General features: G+C 41.7%; 1 protein-coding gene across 1 annotated transcript in view; it reads left to right on the forward strand.

Annotated features, from left to right (window-relative positions):
* Positions 1-22,975, forward strand: part of LIFR (LIF receptor subunit alpha) — a 71,467-nt gene that overhangs the window by 14,983 nt on the left and 33,509 nt on the right. The window contains exons 2-5 of the mRNA XM_021696328.1: positions 8,363-8,523; positions 10,585-10,699; positions 13,377-13,516; positions 19,050-19,213. Of these exons, the coding sequence (XP_021552003.1) occupies positions 8,382-8,523; positions 10,585-10,699; positions 13,377-13,516; positions 19,050-19,213 (561 nt within the window). The 5' untranslated portion in view covers positions 8,363-8,381. The remainder of the gene's footprint in view (positions 1-8,362; positions 8,524-10,584; positions 10,700-13,376; positions 13,517-19,049; positions 19,214-22,975) is intronic.

The raw sequence follows: 22,975 nt of genomic DNA on the forward strand, positions 1-22,975 counted from the left end.
AGGTCGTTTCTTTACTATAATAATAGGGTGTTTCACCCTTGTGAGAGAAGGCAAAAGCAAGTTCATTTGTGTGGTAGACATTGTTAGCATTTATCGAAGGCTGTTGCATGCCAGGCCCTCTGACAGCCCAGCAGAGGGGAGAGGCAAGTGTGCAGAAGTCACTGGTCAGTGCGGTGGAGCGTCCGGTGGAGCGTGGAGCATAGGAGGAGTTGGAGGTGTGGAGAACATCATGGGGCACATTCCACAGCGGCAGTGGTTTGAGGGGAGACCCCGAGGCCTGTGGGGAGTGTGGGGAGCTGGAGGTAGTCAGTCCGCTGCAGGGTGGAGTGGAGAAGACTGTTGGAAGGGTTTTGTCCACCAGGCTGGCCAGGAACTTGATGTTGGAGCAACGGGGAGTCTTCAAAGGATTTTAAGCACGAGAGTGATGTGTTCAAATTTGTTTTGACATGCTGAAGTTGACAGTGAGCAGGCTCTTCAATTAACAGGGAAGTCCTCACTGGAGTGAAGATGACCAAGACTGAAGGAGAGGAATGTCAGGATCCTGAAAAACAAAAAAGTCACAGACCAAAAAGTAACTGCAGTTCTTCTGGGGAAACACTACCCTGCAGAATCCACAAAGATCCATTCTTATAACACAGCAAAGTTACATTCAGGATTATTTTCCTGCGTGCACATTCAGATTAGAGTATGATAATGGGATCCCTGGGCAGTTGAGCTGGCCTCTTAGATTCCCACATTTTTGGTTCACCGTGCTCTTGGCGTTTCATTGTTTTTACAGTGCCCCCAGGTCAAAAGAAATGCCTAACAATTCTTCTTATGAAGTACTAATTAATTCCAAACAACTTAGTATTTATGACCTGACACTTGAGTAGCAGTTTGGAAAAATAATGCATAACAGCTTAAAAGAAAAATCCCATTTTTCTTTTATTCTTAAAAAGCCGCCTGTGTGAACCTGTGGAGCACTGCATAGCCTCTCAGACCTTGGAAACAGGTCGGACACTGCCACCCTCGTTTCCATTTCTACTTTTTTTTTTTTTTTTTTTTTTTGAGTGGATGGTACCTGTGTTTTATCACAGTAACCAGTGACCCTGTCTTTGCAAGATACGAGGTCATTGAGAGGAATGTAGCGTGGGCTGGTGTTGAAACTGAACTACCTTGAGCTAAAGGTTCTGACAGTGATGGACAGTGATGTTGCTTTGTTTCCTTTGACAATTTAAACTATGCTGTAATATCCCAGTTCACTTGCCTCTGTGCCTTGCACGGTTTGGGAACTACAGCTCTGACTTGGGTTCTGGTGTTGGGAGTGTTGGGGTTAGCCATCAGCCAGCTTTGGAGTGTGTCTGCTCAGTGCCAGGCGCCCCGCTGGATCCTGGGGGCTTACGGTGAACCGAGAGGAGGCAGCATCCTCTCACCGGCTGCTGGAGGAATTGCAGAATCGGGCAGTGCTGCAGTGGGTCGGGACCAGCAAGCTTTCTGTATGGGCCCAGGTAGTTACAGGGTTATTTTAGGCTCTGCTGGTCATGCATGTCTCTGTGGAAGCTGCTCGGTGCTAACGCTGTAATGTGGAAGCAGCTGTAGGCAGCACATAGACACATGGGCATGGCTGGGTCCTGGTAAACCTTCTTTGACAGAAGCGGGGCTAGCCCCCCGTCATAGTTCGTGCAAGCCCTGAAATGGAGAGGTCATTAACGTGTTGTGGAAACAGAAGGAGCAGCTGACCTACCTGCTGGGGAATCCCAGAAGGGATCTCAGGCGCTGCGGTGGGCTCTTCCTACTGCCTACCGGGGCTTCCCAGGTGAATAGAGGAGGGGGCAGAGAACAGTACAGAAAGGAATTCCAGGCAGAAGGAAAATTTGTGCAAATGTAAGGTGTCATAACGGGATGTGGCAGCTTGGAAATGGTAAGGATCAGAGGGGAGGGCGCGGGGCTACAGTTTCATGGATCATTTTTCTCGTTTTCTCATTTTTTTTGTTTTCTACCTCACTTTTTTTGGCGGAAGGTATATCTTTTGAGTTGTGGGATATCTTTATAAAATGTATTTTATCCTGTCAATTAGTAGTTTGAGTATAGAATTCAAGTGTGAAAATAATTTTCACGTGAAATGTTGGAGATGTTCTCTTTAGCCTTCAGTGCCAGGAAGTCTGCTGTCCCCTCTCCACTCCCCCACCATGTTTGGGGACCACGCACCCAGGGTATCCTCTACCCCCGCAGCCTGCTTTGAAGATCGCGCTAGCGCTGTCCCTGTGGGACGGCGGAGGGCTTGTGAGGCTCATGCAGCAAGTCCCAGAGTCCTGGTCCAGAGTCCCATGCTGCTCTCATTTCTGAGCCCCGTATGGCTGGCCTTCCCCTCCCTGGAAGCTCTTAAGATTTTCTTTTATACAGTTATTCTCAATGATGTACTTTGGTATAACTCTTTGTAAATTCACTGTACTGGGTACTTGGCTGGCTCTTTGAGAACTAGATTTTTTGCAGCTGAAAATCGATCGTTCTTTGTATGTCTTTGTTATTGCAGTTGTCTCTTAATCCCCTGAAAACACCGCTTTCTTCAAGCTTCTCTCTTCCTGAAAAAACCTTTACTGTCTCCCTACACAGTCTAGTCTCAGTCTGCTTTCACAAACGGGCCAGGTTTGTGTTTTTCATAGGTGTGTCTCACTCAGATCCCCACACTTCACTTTACAATACAGTGGTGTCTCCCTAACTGCAAAGTATGTGTTCCTGAAAAGCCTTCTTCAAAGGCAGTGCTCCAGGAACTGAAGATCTTGTGTGGCGGGGAGATGGAGGTGAGGAATGCAGTTAGGAGAGTAGCTGCAGGTCCCAGTTTTTCAACAGTGTTTTTGTCCCCTAATGAAAAAGAGTATAAAGAAAGGGACACTAAAAATATGAATCAGCAATATGGATACTATTTACTTTCCATTCAGTCTTCCCCGCTAGGGGTAAACATTCCAGCATAGGTTTGGTGATCTGCAGACATGTTTATCTTGCCTTGTAGTTAATGGCTTTTCTCCCTCCAGTGTGCAGTTCCTTTTGTGAATCAGTGACAAAGGAAGTAACTCATTGGGATGACAAAAAGATAGGTTCTCGAGATAAAAGATGCTCTGGGTCCTTTTCATTCATGTCTTCCTGACCCAACAGTTGCTTCTCAGGCCCCTTCCCACTGGCCTTGGTGCCAGAGAGTCCTGCCAGCACAATGCACTAGCTCTCCGCCACATTTCCCCCTCCCTCCCCACCTCCCTCCCCTCCTACCCCACCAAAAAGAAAAAACGGACTAAACAAAACCCATCTGGATCACAGTTTCTGCTCCTCCTCTGCCTCTACTTTCCTCTTTCAGCTCTCTTTTCTAATTATCCTGGGCAGAAAGGACCGAAACGTCACATAGACTGGAACCAGAGTGTTCAAAGCTGAGGAGAAAGTAAAGCATTTGTGATGTTCCGTTTTCACAAGAAGGGACAGAAAGCTCTGCACACGGGGTTGGCCTGTCTTCCCGACATCCTAAGACTGATGAGGTCAGGATACAACATAAAGAAACAAAACAAGCGAAGAGCAGATTTTTTTTTTTTTCTTTCCATTCCAGCAATTTTATAAATTGATTGTGCTTGATCAGTTTCCTTAAAAAGAAGGTTTGTTGACATTTTTTTAATCCTTTAAGATGGTTATATGGCATAGGATACAGACTGGTGGCCCACGGGTGGGATACAGTGTGAAGACATATTTTGTTTGGCAAATTTAGAATATTTAAAATTTTTAGAATTTAGAAATTTAAAAGCTACAAATTAGTTCCTTAACATTTACAAATTTGAGTTTTTCATATAAAATTCCCAGGTTTCTACCTGGGCTTGAAAAGTCAGAAAATCTGGCAGAACAAGGCCCACTGCTGCCCCCTCTAGGCTAGGCTGGCGAGCTCCAGTTTGCACCTGCCTGTGGAGAGTTAGTCACCTGTTTTGCCTTCCAGGTATGTGCATTTGCACTGCTGCTGCAGCAAGTGACAGTGATCCTAATTTCGAAAACTCGCTGAAAATGTGTGCTCCTCTAGGAATAAGGCATCACTTATTGGGGAAAAAAAGTAAAATCTGGCAGTTTCTGTTGGAAGGGAACAGAGACAAGTTTCACATGTCCTTTTTCCCTTAAAGTACGTTAGAAAGCTCTGTTCGTGTCCTGTTCTGGCGTCAAGTGAGTCCATTTGAAATTTTTGCTTAGTAGAGAAGTCGGATCTATTACAAGCGTAAAATGTGGCCTGAGTGACTCGCTCACCGTTGTTTTCTACATAAATGTTAACGACAGAAGAGTTTTCTTTCTCATTCTGCCTATGTTCAGTTAAGCAGGTGTTGGTGACGCTGTCATTGACCCTCCTGTTCCCGAGCACACCCTGCACCCCGGCCTGCCACCGCTGACCTCCTCAGTGGTGTCCTTGATGGGCGCCTGCTGCTGGCGCTGACCTTGTACTGGTCTGCCTGGTTGCCCATGGCCTGCCAGCAGGAGCACAGTATTACACCTGACCTTTGGGAAGGGTGTCCTGTGGACCCCGAGCAGAGTTGGCCCCCGTGCCACCGCTCCTGAGCCTGAGGCCGGGAGGGATTAAGTGATTTGTCTCAGTCACACTGCTCATTAGCCGTGGAGCCAGGATGAGAGTCAGCGTCCACTGGATCTGGTCCAGAGCGCGGCAGCCTCTGTACCCGTCTTGCCACTTCATGGGACACACATCTCTTTCCCGGAACAAGTGCAAACTTGTAGTGAGGGACTGTTTTCATTTCAAGATGAAGTTCAGCCAGTCAGTGAATATGGTTTGTGATTGTTTCAGTTACGGTTTGGTCATGTTCGGGGCTCTGTTATTCAGTTATTCGTGCACATGCTATGGAATTCTATAACTTTAGCAACTGGCATTTCAGACATTCCACGGATACATTTTCATTCTACTGTGTAAGCTCAGGGACCCCGGAAGTGACTAGGGAGTCATTCGGCCAGAAAATAGTTGAACACTTTTGAAATGTGTGTCTGTGCCTGGTGTCTGTTTTGGTTGTAATTATATAAGCTACTCGAGATTTGTCTCCTGAGTTTTTGACAGTACTCAGCAAGAGCCAAGAAGAGATCTTGCCATCTGCTTTTGCTAAGAAAAGTGTTTTCTGAATTATCTTTTTGGGCTCCAGTTATTTAGATGTTGGATCTTTCTTCCTGTGTTAAGTCCCTGTTCTTACATCTCTTCTCACATGTTCTGTTTTTGTCTTTGTTTTTTTTTTTTCCCTGAAAAATTGCTCAATATTTTATCCATCTTTAAAAAAATTTTAATATCAGCCAATACATTTGACTTGTAAGAGCTATTTTTATTTCTGATTATTCCTTTCATTGCATCTTCTTCTAGTTTTTTTTTTTTTTAAGATTTTATTTATTTAATTGAGATAGAAACAGAGCACAAGCAGGGGGAGAGGCAGAGGGAGAGGGAGAAGTGGGCTTCCCACTGAGCAGGGAGCCCGACGCAGGGCTGGATCCCAGGACCCCGGGATCATGACCTGAGCTGAAGACAGACGGGTAACCAACTGAGCCACCCAGGCGTCCTCATCCTCTTCTAGTTTTTAGGGCTATGCCATATTCACTCTAGAATACTGTTTAGAGATGGTTTTTCTGTTTTTTAGTTTTCCTTTTTTCTACATTATCCCTTTTCTCTCTGGGAGTAATTTTTATTTTCCTTCTAGGGATCCTGTTTATTTTGAATTTCCTTTTATTGTTTTATTTAGGCTTTGCTTATATGTTTTATGATCCTTGGTTGTCTGTTCAGTATAAAAATGAGGCACTATGAAGTCTGACAAGGAGTTCTCAGTGCATTGGGAGGACTTGTCAGCTGGCGGGCCTCATTCAGCTGGAGCGGACGGGACATCATTACTCTGAGGAAGCCCTCAGTGTCAGATGTGGAAGCCTTTCCTCTTGGACACTTGTGTCTTTGTTAGCTGCTCTCATTTCCTGGGTAGTTCTTTTACATTCTGTAGGGAATGCCTCTGTTTCTGTTTTGGAAGTAGGAACATGTCAAGGTTGAGGTCCTAAAACAGATCTCTGATATAAACAGACTGTCTATAAACAGCCTATAAACAGTAAATCACTGCCTCCTTCTTTATGTACCCAGAGGGGATTTAAGTGGCACCACCACCCACCCATTGTTGTGTTTCCACCAAATCTGTAGCCATCTTTGCTTCCTCTCCTCTCCCTATAATCTCCCACAACACACTAAATACACTTACACCATTACTACGTGTGTGGCACTCTGCTAAGTGCTTTACACATATTTACTCTTTCAATCTTTACAACAAACTTATGGGAAATATAGTTATCAATCCCACTTTACAGATGAAGAAATTGAGGCACAGGGAGATTAAGGCCTCATAACGAGTAGCAAAGCTAGGATTCAGCCCCAGTCCATTTTTGTTTTGTTTTAGATTTATTTAAATTCAAGTTAGCATATATAGTTAACATACATTGTATTATTGGTTTCACGGATAGAATTTAGTGATGCATCAATTGCATATAACGCCCAGTGCTCATTATAACAAGTGCCCACCTTAATGCCCATCACCCATTTACCCCATCCCCTTACCCACCTCCCCTCCAGAAACCCTCAGTTTTTTCCCATAGTTAAAAGTCTCTTATGGTTTGCCTCCCTCTCTGTTTTTATGTTACTTTTTTTTTCCTTTCCTTACTCTATGTTCATCTGTTTTGTTTCATAAATTCCACATATGAGTGAAATCATACGGTATTTGTCTTTCTCTGCCAGACTTCTTTCACTTAGAATAATACCCTCTAGTTCCATCCACGTGTTGGAGGGAATGCAAGCTGGTGCAGCCACTCTGGAAAACAGTATGGAGGTTCCTCAGAAAGCTAAAAATAGAGCTACCCTACGACCTAGCAATTGCACTACTAAGTATTTATCCAAATGATACAAAAATAGTAATTCAAACGGGCACACACCCCCCGATGTTTATAGCAGCAATGTCCACAATAGCCAAAATATGGAAAGAGCCCAGATGTCCAGTCCATGTTCTTAAATCACCACACTGCCCTGCCTGTAGTGCATTGGGAAGACCCTCCATCTCCAGAACAGATCCTGAATCTGACCATCTCTTCCACCTCTGCTTTTAGAACCCTAGTCCTCACCACTGGTGATCTCACCTGGACTCTGGTTTCCCTACCTCTACTCCATTCCCCTAGAGTCCACCTTCCATGTAGGAGCTAGAGAAATCTTCCAAAGGGCTGATCAGATACGGATCTCCCCCCCCCCCCCCGATTAACGTGGTTGAGAGAAGAATCCACTGTTGTGTTTTAAACTCCGAATCCTTTCCGTGGCCTGGAGGCCCCCATGGCCTGACCAGCCCACTTTCTCTGGGCCGGGCCCCTCCTCCTGACCTTTGAACCTAGTAAGCTTGTCCTTTGTGTTTGCTGCTGCTTCTCTTTGTTCCTCGCCATCTTCTCATTAGTCAGGCCTCAGCTCAGGTGACACTTTGACTCACTTACACTCTCACACACATCGACTTCTTCTGGTTTTTAAAGCACATATCAAGATTGTAAATTTCTTAGTAGTTTATGTATATGTATCTCCCACCTAGATTCCAGGCTCCTGGAGGGCCAGGATTTTGTCTGGTTCCCTGTGCACCCCCAGTGCTGGATGGGGACCCGGCACTTGGTCGGCTCTCTCTGGTCATTTGCTGACAAGTGTCTCGGGAGCTCTTAGGCTGAACAGTGCCCGCCTGCGTTGCAGCCCCCTCCCCACAGCGCACTGGCTTCAGTCCCTGCTGGCCTACGTGTGTGGACATCTCTTATCTACCAGTGGTCCCTTTCCCGTTACAGTTGTAGTGTTTGTTGCACTTGAGTCATTTGTGTGTATTGGGACCTATTTTTGCCACATCTGCGGACCCCCTATACTATTATTTATCCTAATTTTTTCTTCATTTAAATTTACGTGAAATAGAAACTTTTATCACAATGTAAATGAATAAGAAAAATATTACTTGTCATGAATGATTATATTAATTGAAATGTCATTCCATATATCATTGAAAGTTGTCAAAACTTCAGTTTCATGCACTGCTTTTCTATACTGTAGTAGAGGTATTGGAATGGAGAGTTGAGAAATATGTGTTTGGTTATAATCTTGAACTTGAAGCCTGTCATTTGAAAACTTATCCTATAATGGATCCCTAAAGCAACAGTTGTGTTTGATTCTTCACATCTCCTAAAGCCAAGGCAGCTTGAGTCTACAGTCTGCAGAGTTACTAATGTACAGTATGTGTATTTGTCGGTATCCACTTTCCATGGTGCTGTGCACAGTGCAGGAGGTCTCTTTGCAGCACTTTGAACACCATTTGCAATTCTTCTCCTCATCTAGGACTGACTGCTTTGCACGGATGATGAACTTTTCCTTACGTTTGAGAAGACCATCCTGGATGGTGGATAGTAAAAGAATGGGGATGACCACAGATTTCCAGTGGCTCTTATTAACATGTATTCTCCTATACTTAATGAACCAAGTAAATAGCCAGAAAAGGGGTAAGTGCATCTGAGCCTTAGAGAATGAACTGATTGCAATGTCGTTGCTGTTTTTTTTTTTGCCATTACTATCTTGATTATGAGGTGATCTTGTGTCTTTATCAGACCCTTCCTTCAGGTTTTTTATGGTTAAAATCCATTTCGGGGTGCCTGGGTGGCTCAGTCGGTTAAGTGGCTGCCTTCAGCTCGGGTCCTAATCCCGGGGTCCTGGGATCGAGCCCCGCATCAGGCTCCTTGCTCAGTGGGGAGCCTGCTTCTCCCTCTGCCTGCTGTTCCCCCTGCTTTTGCTTGCTCTCTCTCTCTCTGTCTCTTGCTCTCTCTGTGTCAAATAAATAAATAAAATCTTTAAAAAAAAAAAAAATCCAGTTGTCATCTTTTTTTTTTTTCTATGTACTCTTGTTCTCTTTTAAAAAGGCCCATAAAGATAGATCTAAATAGTCTTTCCCCAGAAAAAAAGTTAAGGTATAATTTACATACAATACAGTTCACCCATTTGGGATAAAATTCTGTGAGTTTTGACAAATGTGTACAGTCATGTGACCACCAGCACAATCAAGATACAGAACACTCCCCACTCCAGAAAATTCCCTATGCTCCTCTGTACTCAGCTCCTCTCTCCCTACCTCAAGCCAGCACTGGCCTAGTTTCTGTCTATAATTTTGCTTTTCTGAATGTCATATAAATGAAATCGAAATCTCTTTCTTTAATATGTTGTGTTCATCTTCTTTAAATATATTAAGAGTGTTTGTGTAGATGTTATTACCTAGCTTATTTCTATAAAGAACATTATCATCCTTCTGCCCCTGAGTTTAGTTTTTATCTTATTTTCATAATTAAACAGATCTCCTCTTTTCCCCCAAGATCACTGTTAAATAACTTTAGTATGGTTACTGATGATTTTTAATGTGAGTGCTTCTAATGTTTTTGTCTGCTGTCATGTATAAGTAGCTTTGTAATTTATTGCTACTGTAAATGTCATGCCAGTCGTGTAAAAATTAAAAAAACCTTTTCAGAGACATTTATAGAGAGAGTCTGAGATGGAATAACCTTTTTTACACTCTAATTGCTTTATTTCCTCACTTCTTCCCTCTCCTCCTTCCTTTTTCCTTTTGTTCTCCCTCTCGTATCCCTCCTCCTTTCTTTTTATTCTCTTTTTAGCATGACAGTTTTTCACTGTATGGTGCGAATGTATTCTGTGACCTAGTAGTGTTTTATAGGTATGAATAAATACTATTAGGATTACAATCTTCTAAGTTATTACTTGTCAGTTGTTTAGGCCTACACAAAAGACATATTTTTCAGAGACTTGTGTGAGTTCATTACTATTTAAATATAATATGCTTCATAAAAATTTTTTTAAAGATTTTATTTATTTTTGAGAGAGAGAGAGAGAGACTGCAGCAGGGGTGTGGGCAGAGGGAGAAGCAGACTTCCTGCTGAGCGGAGAGCCCAGCACAGGGCTAGATCCCAGGACCCCCAAGCCAAGCCAAAGGCAGACTCAACTGACTGAGCCACCTAGGCATCCCTGCTTCATACAAATTTAAAGATTGGCTGTGGGGTTTCTATGTAGGTGGCAGTCTGGTAACAGGCAGTGGGGCAGCGTGGCTAGGAGTGCTTAGAAGCTGTGTTTGTGGCATGGGAAACACGTAATTTTTACTTAGAGTTACTTTATTCGGGGGGAGGAATGGGGGCAAATGGGGCTATTGGAGATAAAATTCTTCCAGGCCCTCTCTGGGTCTCGTCCTTGACTCCCTCCATTTATCTTAGTAGCTGAAGGTGGGACTTGGATGGAGGCTCAGTCCCTAAGTGGTCTAGTGGTTGGCCCACTTCCGTTGGTTTCCTCTTATTTTTATTAAAAAATAAGCTACAAAAAGAAATAGAAAACCAGTCCCTTCTGTGACTGCAGGCTCATCCCTGCACAAAGAACATGGATCCTGTGCAGGCGCATATGCTCATACACATGACTAAAGGTGGTTTGATATGTTGGCCTTTCCTGGTGCAGTTAAATTATTAAGCATGTTCTGTGTGTGTTTGTGTGTTTGTGTGTGTTTCCTTCTCCAGGGGCTCCTCGTGATTTGAAGTGTATAACTAACAATTTGCAAGTGTGGGACTGTTCTTGGAAAGCACCCTCTGGAGCAGGCCATGGTACTGTTTATGAAGTTTGCATCGAAAACAGGTAATAGAAATACTTTGGTTAATGAATAGCTATAACCTCAAGGTCTTTAATATTAGAGCATAGAGATTTGCTTCTAGAAATTTTTTAATGAAATTTTAAATCTTAACTTTCTATTTCCTAAAAAATCTGAATCTTATATCAAGGGAAACAAACCCTTTTCCTGGCCAAAACTTTGTGTTATATGAATATTGTATAGAACACCCGTTTCATATGCTGTGGATTCTGATCTACTATAGGGAAGTTTTACTGGTGTGTCCCAAACCAACATCTGTCTAGATCAGTTGGGTTCAAGTTTTGACTCTGCCTAACAGAATACGTCAGGTCTGGAATAGGCAGTTCAAGGCTGGCATGGTTGTTGATAAGAGACCCAGGTTCCTCTCTATCATGGTGCTTTGCCAGCTTTAGCATGTGATCTCATGGTTCAGGGATGCTTGAGGAGTGGCTGTTATGTCTGCATTCCAGAAGGCAGTGAGGAAAAGGATGCTTTTTTTTTTTTTTTAAAGATTTTATTTATTTGACAGAGACACAGCAAGAGAGGGAACACAAGCAGGGGGGACAGGAGGGGGAGAAGTAGGCTTCCCACCGAACAGGGAGCCCTATGCGGGGCTTGATCCCAGGACCCGATCCCAGGACGCTGGGATCATGAACTGAGCCAAAGGCAGACGCTTAACAACTGAGCCACCCAGGCGCCCCGAAAAGGATGCTTTCCTTTAAGGAGACCTCTAAGAAGTCCCACACAACACCCCTGCTTGCATCTCATTGGCAGAATTTAGTCAAATGATGAAGCCTATTTGCATAAGAGGCGGGGCAATGTGCCTGGATAAACCGTGAGTTTGAGTTATTAAGGGAAAGGGGGAAAGGACATTAGGAGGCCAGCAACAGGTTCTATCACCCCACCTTCCCCTCTCAGGTAATCTGGGAGAGGGCCATCAGCTCTGAAGCCTAGAGGTGAGGCCTTTGGGCTCTCTGCAAACTGGAACATTCTCTTCCCTTTCCCCGATTCCAGCAGGGCTCTGAGTGGTTTGGCAACACCTGAGTTGTTGAGCATGGCAGCTCCAAGTCCCCTTTTGCTGATGGGTGGCCCTCATGTAAATGGACATAAGTGCGCATTTAAATATTACTTGGGTGTTGTTTTCCCGTTTGGTATAGGTTTATTGAGCGTTAGTCTAAGCTTTGTGGTATATTTGTCAACCAGGAGGAGCTTGGTTGTGTTGCAGAAACAGCCCTAAAATCCTATTTCCTTATTTTCTGCTGTGAAAATAAAGGATTATTTCCTGCTTGTGTTCTGTGTCCATCTTGGGTCAGCTAGCATCTCTGCCCCCAGCCTCTCCTTGGGGCCCCAAACCTAGGGGTCCCTCACCCTCCAGTGCATGAAGACAGGAGAAGGAGAAGGGAGCACAGCCTACGCTGGCTTCCAGAGCTTCCTTCCTGAAGAGACAGATGTGAATTTCACTCACATTTCTCTGTAAATAAAGTCCCATCGCCTGCCTTGCTTCAGCAGGAAGTACAGTCCTGCCTTGCTTCAGCAGGAAGTACAGTCCTGTTGTGAATCCAGAAGGGGAGAACCTGAAACATTTGGTAAATAGCATGAATGACTACCTCAGGCCACACAGAGAGGAAGTTGTTCTGGCTCTGCAGGAGTTCACAGAAACAAATCACCGTGGGTTAAGTGCTGACGGAAATTATATGTGAAGGGCTGAGGGGGCATTGACTGAGGAGTGTGGGGCCCCAGAGAGGCTGTCCGAGGTGTGATTGTGGAGTATGAAGACCCAGTTTCTCAGAAAAAGGACAGAAGGACATTCCAGCCTGAAAGAATATGGGTTTCATGGCATGAACTTACAAAATTGAATGATTTAGCAAGTTCAAGTGGTTTTGTGTTACTGGCACCTAAGGAAGCCTCCCCCTGTGAGGGTGACAGGAGGCGAGCCAACCTGTTTAAGTCGGAGTCCGGAGTAAATGTAAAGAGGTCTGCGCGGGGTGCTGGGCAGGGTCACACGAGGCACTCCCGAGTCCCTCTGCTTGAGCTCTGATTGGCATGGGAAGTTAGAAATGTACATGAAGGACAATAAAAAGAATGTAAATGTGCTCTGTGAAGGTAGGGCCATGGAACCAAGGGGAGAAAACCGACTTTTGTCCAAGAGATATGGGTGGGGAACTGGAAGAGTTTTGAAAGCAGAGTGGAAGAGAAAGTGTTGTTCACATTGAACCTTAGACCAAAACAGAGGAGCCGCGGACAGATTGAGGGTGTGTTTGAGGGCCACAAGCAGCCAGTTTCATTTCTGTCCTCAGTATCTGTGGGGCACCATCTCAGCCTGAGACCGCATGATGGTCTTGTATAAAGGTGCAGGGCTGTAGCCGGGCAGGGGTGCGCGGCGCCAGGTAAGGCTGCCGAGGGAAGGTTGGTGGGAGTTTGAAGGGCATGCTAAAATCCCGAGCTTCTTGAAATAATCATCTCTGCTTATCACTCGACTTTCTGGTACAGTCTGGTTATTCATCCTCCGCATTGATGCACTTACATTACCCTCTCTTTTTTCAGTCTTTAGATGCAGTATAACCTATCATGTTTTTGTACGGAAGAACATACTTTCCAGCACATTTTGTGCTAATCATGTTTTTGCGAAAGTTGCACTATTAATTTTATCTGCTAATTAAAATTTGATTTTTTTTTCTATTGCAGGTCTCATTCTTGTTATCAATCAGAGAAAACAAATACTCAAATCCCTGCTCTTTTACCTGGTGATCATGAAATAACAATAAACCGTCTGTATGATTTTGGAAATCTTATAAGTAAATTCACACTAAATGAAAAAAATGTCTGTAAGTATTTGAAAAGAAAATTGACTTGAAAATAACTCAGCACCGGGGTGCCTGGGTGGCTTAGTCGGTTAAGCGTCTGCCTTGGGCTCAGGTCACGATCGCAGGGTCCTGGATCGAGCCCCAGGATCTACTCAGTGGCGAGTCTGCTTCTCCCTCTCCCTCTGTGCTCTCTCTTTCTTCCACTCTCTCTCAAATAAATAAAATCTTAAGAAAAAACTCAGCACAGTGCCTTTGTGCTTAGTATTGCAGTGCTTTATAATTGGCAGAAATTTACTCTTCTCTTGAATGTCAGTTATTAGACTAATGCTTGCATTTCCCCAGCAACCATACTGTGGCTTATAGAGCGCAGCCAAGATTGGGAAGGAAGCCGACTGCCGTCTAGTCAATCAAAAGTAGATGTCACAGAGTTCACGATCTTTTCCACATTTGGATACTTTTCTCGTCACCTCTTCGCCTCATTGATTCCTCCATACCTTTCAGAATTTCTCAGGTGTCCCGTGCTCTACGAAGTGGTCTTTGACCATCCCTATTCCTTTCTTAACGTTCCCTTAGGTAATGTGTATTTCTCCTTCGTGGCATTTCTCACAGTTGCATTACTAATGTATTATGTCATAAGGCACTTACTGTGTGTCGCTTCCGCAAGAAAATAGGTTCACATAGGGCAGGGAGTTTCTCTTCCACACTTAGCACCTAGCCCACTGCCTCCCACGTGCTGAGCATCTTTTACAGATGTGTTGATGGAGTGCCTACGACCTAGGTTACAGGCTGAGTGGAGTCATGAAATAGACCCAGGCTGATGGAGATGGAAATTTTGCTACACAGTGAGACCTTAGAAACCCCAGGAGCCTTGACTCTTAATGGTGGGGGAGGCAGGTTTGTTCGCTCCTGACGGCTATTATGGTGTGGCATCAGAATGATATTATAATGAGTCTTATAAGGATGACTTACTTTGAAACAAGGGGAAAAATATAATTAACTTGGTGACCTGCCCAATTTCATAGATGAGATGCCTGTTTGGAGTGGTCTGTGTCTGAGATAGAACAGATTCTGAAAGGGTAATAACAAAGCAAGCTTTCCAGGAACTTCACATCTGTCTCACTGCCTTTCAAGATAAAAAGGGGAGCCATGTTTGTTCTTTTCTTTGTATAGCTGGTTGTGAGATCCGTGTGAGAATGTTTTGTACAGATCAGCCATGATCTCAGTACCCACAGAGAAATACTGCTAACACTTAAATTTATTTTCTATGCGTATACATATAAGCAGTGAGCTTCATATTACTTTATAACCTGCTTAACAGAAGACATAGATTTTTTAATTTGTTATCTAAATCTGTATTATTTTTATAGGCTGCATAGTATTCCACTGAATGGAGGTACCATGATTATGTTAAGTGATTGATTGTTAACATTGAGATTTTTATTTCTGGTTTTTCAGTATTATAATCAATGCTTTAATGAGCCTGTTTTGCACACGTATGTTTCCATTTCCTTAGGCTAAATTCCTAAAATTGGGAATGCTGCATTAAGGATAATCCCCTCGTTAGGACTTTTAATATCCATTGCCAATGTTTTTTTAAAACTTCCGAGTCTCTTTGCATTTCCACAAACATCCTATTAGAGGGGTTCCCTGTTCTTTACTTCTTGCTAAGACTAGGTATTGTCCATTTCTCTTAGTTTTGCCATTTCAATCTGATGGCCCCCCAATTATAGCACTTTGTTTTTGCATTTCTGTGATTACTTCTTTTTTAAAAAGTTATCATTTTTATTCTTTTCTGAACTGTCTGTATCCTTTTTCAATTTTCTCTCGTGTTGAGACTCATCTTTTCCCTCATCGGTTCATAAGAGCTCTCTATATTATGGTTATTAATTCTATCATATTTGCTACAAATAATTTTCCAAGTTTAAAATTTAAACTTTCTGGTTTTCATTTTTATATAAATAGAATCTTTCACTATTTTTTCTTTGAGCTTTTGATTTTGTTATCATGCTCAATTTAAATCTTTTACTCATCTGGAATTATTTTGTAGTAAGGTATAAGGAATCTAACTTAGTTTTATTCCAGATTTTTAAAAAATTCCCCAGGACTCTGTGAGAGAGCCAGATTGTGTTGTTTGATTTTTCAGCAGGTACTGAGAAGGTTCTGCCTGGGAAGCTACTTGAAGATGACAGTGTTTGACAGAAAGAATTAGAAGGGCAAATCAAGACAGATTCTAGATGACTTACTAGATGAATAGTTCATTGTTTTTACATATCATGTAATTTGTTGATAGCATTTTTAATAATACTGGGTTTGATTATGATTAGAATATTAGATTAATAGTATCTCAATAATAAGATATTACTATTACTACTATGATAATACTGATAAGAAAATTGAAAAGCAAACTAGATAAATATAAAAAGGAGGTGGATGCATCAGCAAATCTTTTGAGTACCTACTGTTTGGGAGAAGGTATGAAATGATAGTGTACCTGTGCCTTAGAGGATCTGGGATTTTGGCAATTTGCTACTGAATTAAAGTTTGAGAAATTAAGTTTTCTCCAGATGCTTTCAGCACTATACATATAAAGCAAACAAAGTATTTCATCTTCTAATTGACAAGGGCAAACACAGAAATAAGTCTTTGTAAGACTTCTAGTGTCTAAGTTTCTTAAAATAACCTGAAAATAAGATCTGGCTGAGACAGAATAAATAATGTGGATCCTATAAATGAGCTGGGAAAGCTCCCATCCTCTGATGTTTAAGCAAGAAGAGAATGGAGGTTATGAGTAAAGATGTACTAGCTTTAAAAAATAAACAAACACAAGTGATTAAATTTATTTCCCAGCTGAAAAGTGTCTTCTAGAAAATATTGTCCTCAAGTGTCTATTTTAGCTGGAAAGAAATGCAGATAATAGTTTGTGGGATCTTAGGGAAACTTTCCATTTTACTGCGAGGAAGTATACTATGAAGTGTACTATGTGTGTGTGTTTAATCCTTTCGTTTGCATAATTGTGATTGTTACTGTCTTTTGGCTTGAAATATTTATTGGCTATGACTTGTGTTTTGAAGAATAGCTCACTTCTGTTTAGATAAAATGTAAATTACGTGTACTTTCCAGGGAGGGAGCATTTTGATAGATAAATATTGCCTTGGTGTAAATGCTCCCATGTTTCATAATTTTTAAGTTACTGTATCATGACAGCCTGCAGCATTTGAAAGAACCGTGTTCTCAGAAGCCTTTGCTCTGTGGTCACACTGGCACCTTGAATTTTCCCTCTCCTGGCACTAAGGCAACTTCTTGCTCCTTCTGTTTTTGTTCATGTTTTACTTCCAGTCAGTTAACATACAGTGTTTGTTATATTAGTTTCAGGTATACAATATAGTGGCTCCTTCTGTTTTAAAAGCAGCTCCTACTTAAAACTTGTGCTATAAAGCATCCTCCACTGTCCTTAGGTAGCTGTGAAACCGTTGACTTTGCTGTATAGTGTTTAGTTGAAGCCACAGGTACTATTTCCTGTCCAGCCAAAGATATTTTACACAGATCCAGTATAGAGCACTGTGGCCAGCACATTTTAGTTAAATTTAATAAGAACTTGTTTTTAATTTCCAAGACTAATTTATATTGGTTTGCTCTGCCATTGTTGTTACTTAGCACACTCAGCTACCCTACCTCTGTAAAGTCCTGCAGTCTGGGCTTGCCATGACTCCTTTAACCGGCCCTTGTGCTTCATGGGGCAGTGCTAGGATAGGGATGGGCCAAGAGCATGTGTCTCTGGAGTTGTCTTAACTTACCTTCACTTACTGTGATTGGAAGAGAGAACATGCAAGACAGAGTCCCCATCTTGTCTGCCCTTCATACCAGAAAGCCTATGTTTCATACAATGGAACAGGCTCACACCTTCTGTGTTTCTCATTGAGTAATTTACTCATCCCTTTTAGGTAGGGAGACTTGAAGATTTTAAAGAATACCTTACTTTTTCTGCCCCCCTCCTTTTTTTTTTTTTTTTTTTTTTTTTAACCATTTCTCCCTGTAAACTATATCTTTGAGCATGGTTTTTTTCTTTACCTTTTGTATTGCAGCTTCAGAGCCCTCTGCCCTCCCAGACTTCTTTATCACCAGTGACAGGGCTGGTGGTCTTTTCTCACTTTTCTTCTATGAACTCTTTGATTTGGCCTCAACGACAACCCATTTCTTTTAGCCTCAGCAGTGCCGGGTCTTCTCTGGTTTCCTTCTGCCTCTCAGGATTCTTGCTGGAGTTCTCTGGTTCCTTGAAGGTGTGACTGTCTATTGGTAGTTCTCAGCTCTCAAACAAGCTTTGGCTGTTTTGAGTCGTGCGTTCAAGCCTCTTTCTTCAGCTACACTCAGCGAGTTCCTCTTGAGTCTGTGTCCATGGTGCTGATGGGCCCCGTTCTCACTCATTGTCAGCAGACCCCTCCCCTGACCTTCTGTCCCTTCCCTGACGCTTGGTCATCAGTAGCCTGTCTCTCGCATTTCTTCACAATGTCCGTGATTCCTTTTGCCTGCTTTCTAGGCTAGAAACTTGAGGATATCTTAGATGTTTCCCTTTCTTATTATACTAGTCCTTCATTTCTTTGATCCTGTCATTTCTTTGGAAATGCCCATCAGAGTTTTTCCTTTTCCATATCCTTCATGCACGTGCTGATGTGTCATGATCCGTATCCTTGCTACTCTGGTCAGCCTTTCCCCAGTGGTCTCCCACTTAATCACCTTATCTCTCTCAGAGACCTGCACGCCACAGCCTACCTAGCCTTTCTGGTGGACTTCCTATCCTGCTGAGTACTCCCACCTCTGCACAGTACCCTGTTGGCTCCCTCACTCAATGCCGTGGTCATTCCTGTGGTCTTGCTGCTGTTTACAGATACCTATGCCAGGAATGGCTCATAGCATCCCCAAGTGGGTGACTTCTGCCAGCATCAGAGAAAACAGATGGAGATCTCTGCGAGAGCAGGCTTTCCGCATTCCTTCATTTTCTTAGGCCTGACCTACAGTCATACAGAGGAAGCTCCTTTACTTCTCTCTCATGTTGCCTCCTTATAGATTCCAGACTGATGACACTAGAGTTTTGTAGGAACCCAGTGGCTATTTGTATTAGAAGACATATTAGGATTTGATAATAATTTTCTCAGATTTGACGGATGAATCATTGGGAACTGCTTATGCAAATAAATATATTCTCTTTTTTCAGTAATCACTTTGAGAGTTTACTTTTTTTTTTTTTGAGAGAGAGAGAGAGAGCGTGCATAAGGCAGGGGGAGGGGTGGAGGGAGACAGAATCTTAAGAGGGCTGCATGCCCAGTGCAGAGCTGGATGAAGGGCTCTGTTTCACGACCCTGAGACCATAACCTGAGCCAAAATCAAGAGTCGGATGCTTAACTGACTGTGCCACCCAGGCGTCCCGAGAGTTTGCTTTTAGTTTTTGATTATTTTTTGATCAAGAAGGAATAGAGTTTTAAATTAGTTGATTAATGGAATTACAATATGAAAAATCATTACTTTACTGAATCATGTCTTTTGTTTTCTTTTTTTCAAGCCTTAATTCCAGACACTCCAGAGATCTTGAATTTGTCTGCTGATTTCTCAACTTCCACATTACACCTAAAGTGGAATGACAGAGGCTCTGTTTTTCCATATCATTTAAATGTCATCTGGGAAATTAAAATTCTACGTAAAGAAAATATGGAAATTGTAAAATTAGTAAGTTTGAACCAAAATAGATTTTTTTTTTCCTGTGACATGAAACCAAGTAATTTTTAAAATATTTTTAAGGTGGTATCAGTGAACTTTTATATTGTTAAGGAAGTAGATCAGATGTCCTTTCAGGGTTCATTAAAAACTATGTGCTATCACTCCAATCACCTATTAAAATAATGTATAACTTAAAATAATGTATTACTTACCAATTATAGTAAATTTAGGAAATTAAGGGAGGAATAATCCATGATTCCACCACTTGACCACAGTAAATGTTATTTTTGTGTTTCTGTCCAGCTTTTTTTATGTGCATGTTTTCACATAAATGAAATAAATGTATACATATAATTTACTATTATTTTTACTTTTGTCTAATACTATAAACATAAAAACGTTTTGAAACATTTAGTCATAGTAATTGTAGAGAAATTTTGTATAAGCTAAGTTTGAATTTATCTGAATCTGAAATAACGTTCTTACTCTTATGCTTTTTTTCTCTTATTTTTTAAAAATTTTGTTGCTGAATGGATTCCTTATGATCTGTCTCAGTTTTCTCTTAATCTAAAGGAGAATGGGGAATAGTAGTGAAATGTTTTGACAGCGGGTATGTGGGAATTCCCTTTTTTGTCCTTTTACTCTTTTCCCCCTCAATGGATTTGAAATACGCTTAGTTAGAGATTTAAGAATTAGAAGACTATCTCATGATTTTACGGTTATTTGCCCAAGTACATAGGTAAGCCAGATTGTAAAGATAAAAAATAGGATGACTGTATTTCACAGTTGTTGTCTCGGTTTTCCTGTCTGACACTGTGTATTACATTCCCAAGTGAGTGGCAGCCGTAACTGTAGCTAGCGTGCACGTGCACACAGTGCTTCCGTTGCTGATGGTGCTCTAAAAGCTCTGTATGTGGTCGTTCCGTGCGTCCTCACCACAGACCTGCGAGGGGGCCGCTGTCGGCATCATCCCCATTTTATAGATGAAGCTGCAGAGACACAGGAAGACATGAAGTGGTGGAGCCAGGACTCTGTGCTCTTTCTTAACCACTGCAGTTTCTGTTACAAAATAGATATATTTGTTTTTGTACAAGATGCCTTCCCTTCCTTTACACCTGTGCAAATTGAAGGTACTCTTCAAGACCGAGTCAAATCTTACCCTTATTTTAAAGCCCATCCTGATTTCCTCAGCCTAAAATGCCCTCTCTTCTCTTGAATTTTAATGGCAGTTCTTCCCTGTCAATCTAATTTGGAGTTAGCTTTGACACAGCTCTGCCACAGGTGTCTTAAAACTTTTGCTTATCTAAAATTGTACTGTGTAGCTCTTTATGATGGCCTGACATTTTGTGCTGGGTGGGTTACCACTTAGTGGCTTTGGGTAACTTCCCCAAACCTCCTTTTTCTCATTTGTGAAGTGGTGTCAAGTATTTACTTTAGTAAATGATACCGATAGCTATAAAGCTGCTAAACACCTACTAGTTGTCATTACTTCCTTTGGGGGCTAAGGGATGCTAGAATAAGAGGGCTACTCTTAGAAGTGTAGGTGAAATTAAGCATAAAGAAATGGAAATACTATTTTTAAGGTGCTGTAACTCATTGCCACAAGATGCATCACAAGATGGCAGTGGCAAAGTAGTACTTTTGGGGATCTGATCTTTGAAGAAGAATCTTTATATGGGGAAATACAGCACGAGGCCAGAAAAATAGAAATAGAACAAATGAATTTTTAAAAAGTGAAACATGAGAGGGCAAGTGATGCAGGTCTGTAGTAAAATGTGACCTTTCTGTTTGTAATTATATGTTATTAATACCATTATTTAAGGCAGAGTTGCTTATGACCTGTCACTCGCTATTATTTTGTGATTGTGTAAGAATCAAGAATGCTACACGTTGGTGTTTCAATTAGAACTTGACGGTTTCTGCCCATCGCCTCACATATGGGCATGGAAGCTGTACACTGCAGGGACCAGGATAGGAGTGACACCTGGGAGCTTTGCAGCACCCTCAGCCCCTCCCATTTTGCTCTCCATGTAAACAACAAGTTTCAGTTCTTTTAGCTGTTTCTTTTATTATGTATTTCCATTGTCCAGATAGCATGCTTATGTTGCTCTTCCTTAATTTTTCTTTTCAGTTTTGAGCAGCGTTTTATTGTAACAGTGGGAGATGAGAATTTAGTCCCCTCACCTCCTGGCCTGGGCACGCACACTTGCATGCTGGCGTGCTTGCGCGCGCTCTCTCTCTCTCTCTCTCTCACACATTTCCCATCTTTTTCGTGTATTCTGTCATTCTGTGATAATGTTTGGTAGACTGGCATTCATTGTATTATAGTTATATAAACACTATCCACAGCTAAACCAAGTAGCATATGCTATTATTTTCCTTTTTGGGGGCTACAGCTTCTTGTATTGTCTTGTATTTTTAGTTTTATTTTTGTGCCCCATTAATTCAATCCTAAATTCTCTCCAAGTTGTATGAATCTCCTGTTGAAATGTTCAAACACACTAGTATTTTATCAGCTAAATGTTTGTGAATAGCTCTCTCTGAGGCCTTCTGGCTTACCTCTCAGCCCTGCTTACATAGAGTTCACATAGGTATAATGTTGGTAGAGCAGGAGTGTGGTAAATAGCTGAGGACTCTTGTGGCCAGAGGTTTCTCAGGAGCTCCAGCTGTCTCCACTCCTACCAGCCAACCCTAGGTTTGAAGAGATTAATACCTAGGTCTACCCATAAGCCATTTAGGACAAATCTCTGTGTTTTCCTGGCACATTTCTTAGGAAGCTGTGGACCAGGGGGTCTCCATCATCATCCAGGGGATTCCTTTTACCTTTTTCTTGTGATGGATCCTCTTTTTCCTGAATTCTTCCTCTTTCCTCATTTTGGTGGAAGCATATGTTCTAGTAGGTATTTGCTATTTATTATAAATATTCTGTGCTACCTATAATGGTAGCTTGCAGATATACTTTATTTTTTTTTTTAATTTAAATTGGTTGCTAACAAAATTTAAAAGACTGTCAATTCCAAATATTGAGAAGATGCAGAACAATTGGAACTTTCATACACTTCTGATGGGAGTGTATAATGCTACCTGATGAATTTATTAAGATGTGACATTTCTAAAAATGTCTATTTTGCACTCATTCATGATTGCTACTTTAGCTGGGTATACAATTGTAGGTTGGGGAATTTTCTCAAGATGTGGAAGACATTGTTCCATCTGCTTCTTCTTGTGGGTCTGTCTTCCTTTGTTGTACTAGACAGTCATTGGGCTCCTTTCAGTCTGAAAACACATGTCTGTCAGCTTGGGAAATTTTCTTATTTTATGTCTTATGTCTCTGATTTCTTCATATCTGTTCTCTCCTTTTTTTATTTTTTTTCCTTACAGAAATTCTCCAGAAATTGGACCTTCTAGACTGGTCCTCTAATGTGCTTAATTGTTCCTACTTTCCATCTGTAATTTTATTTTGCTCTATTTCCTGAACAGTTTTTCTTAAACTTTATCTTGCTGCTATTGAATTTCTATTAATAGATTTTTTTTTAAATGTACAAGAGATCCCTTTTGTCTGTTCTGTTTGTCTTATGGATGCAATATCTCATCTCTGAGGATATCAGTTATTTAATTTTTTTTCTTTCTGTATAGTCTGTTTCTTCGAGTTGCTTTTTTCTTTGTTTTGATCTTTGACTCTCATATTAGAACTTTTTCCCCAATTTCTGGTCATCTTCATTGCTGCTCACATTTAAGTGAGTGACTGTTAAATTTTTTTTTTTTAAATCT

This window comes from Neomonachus schauinslandi, chromosome 7 (assembly GCF_002201575.2).
Source record: "Neomonachus schauinslandi chromosome 7, ASM220157v2, whole genome shotgun sequence".
In the NCBI taxonomy this organism is placed as follows: domain Eukaryota; kingdom Metazoa; phylum Chordata; class Mammalia; order Carnivora; family Phocidae; genus Neomonachus; species Neomonachus schauinslandi.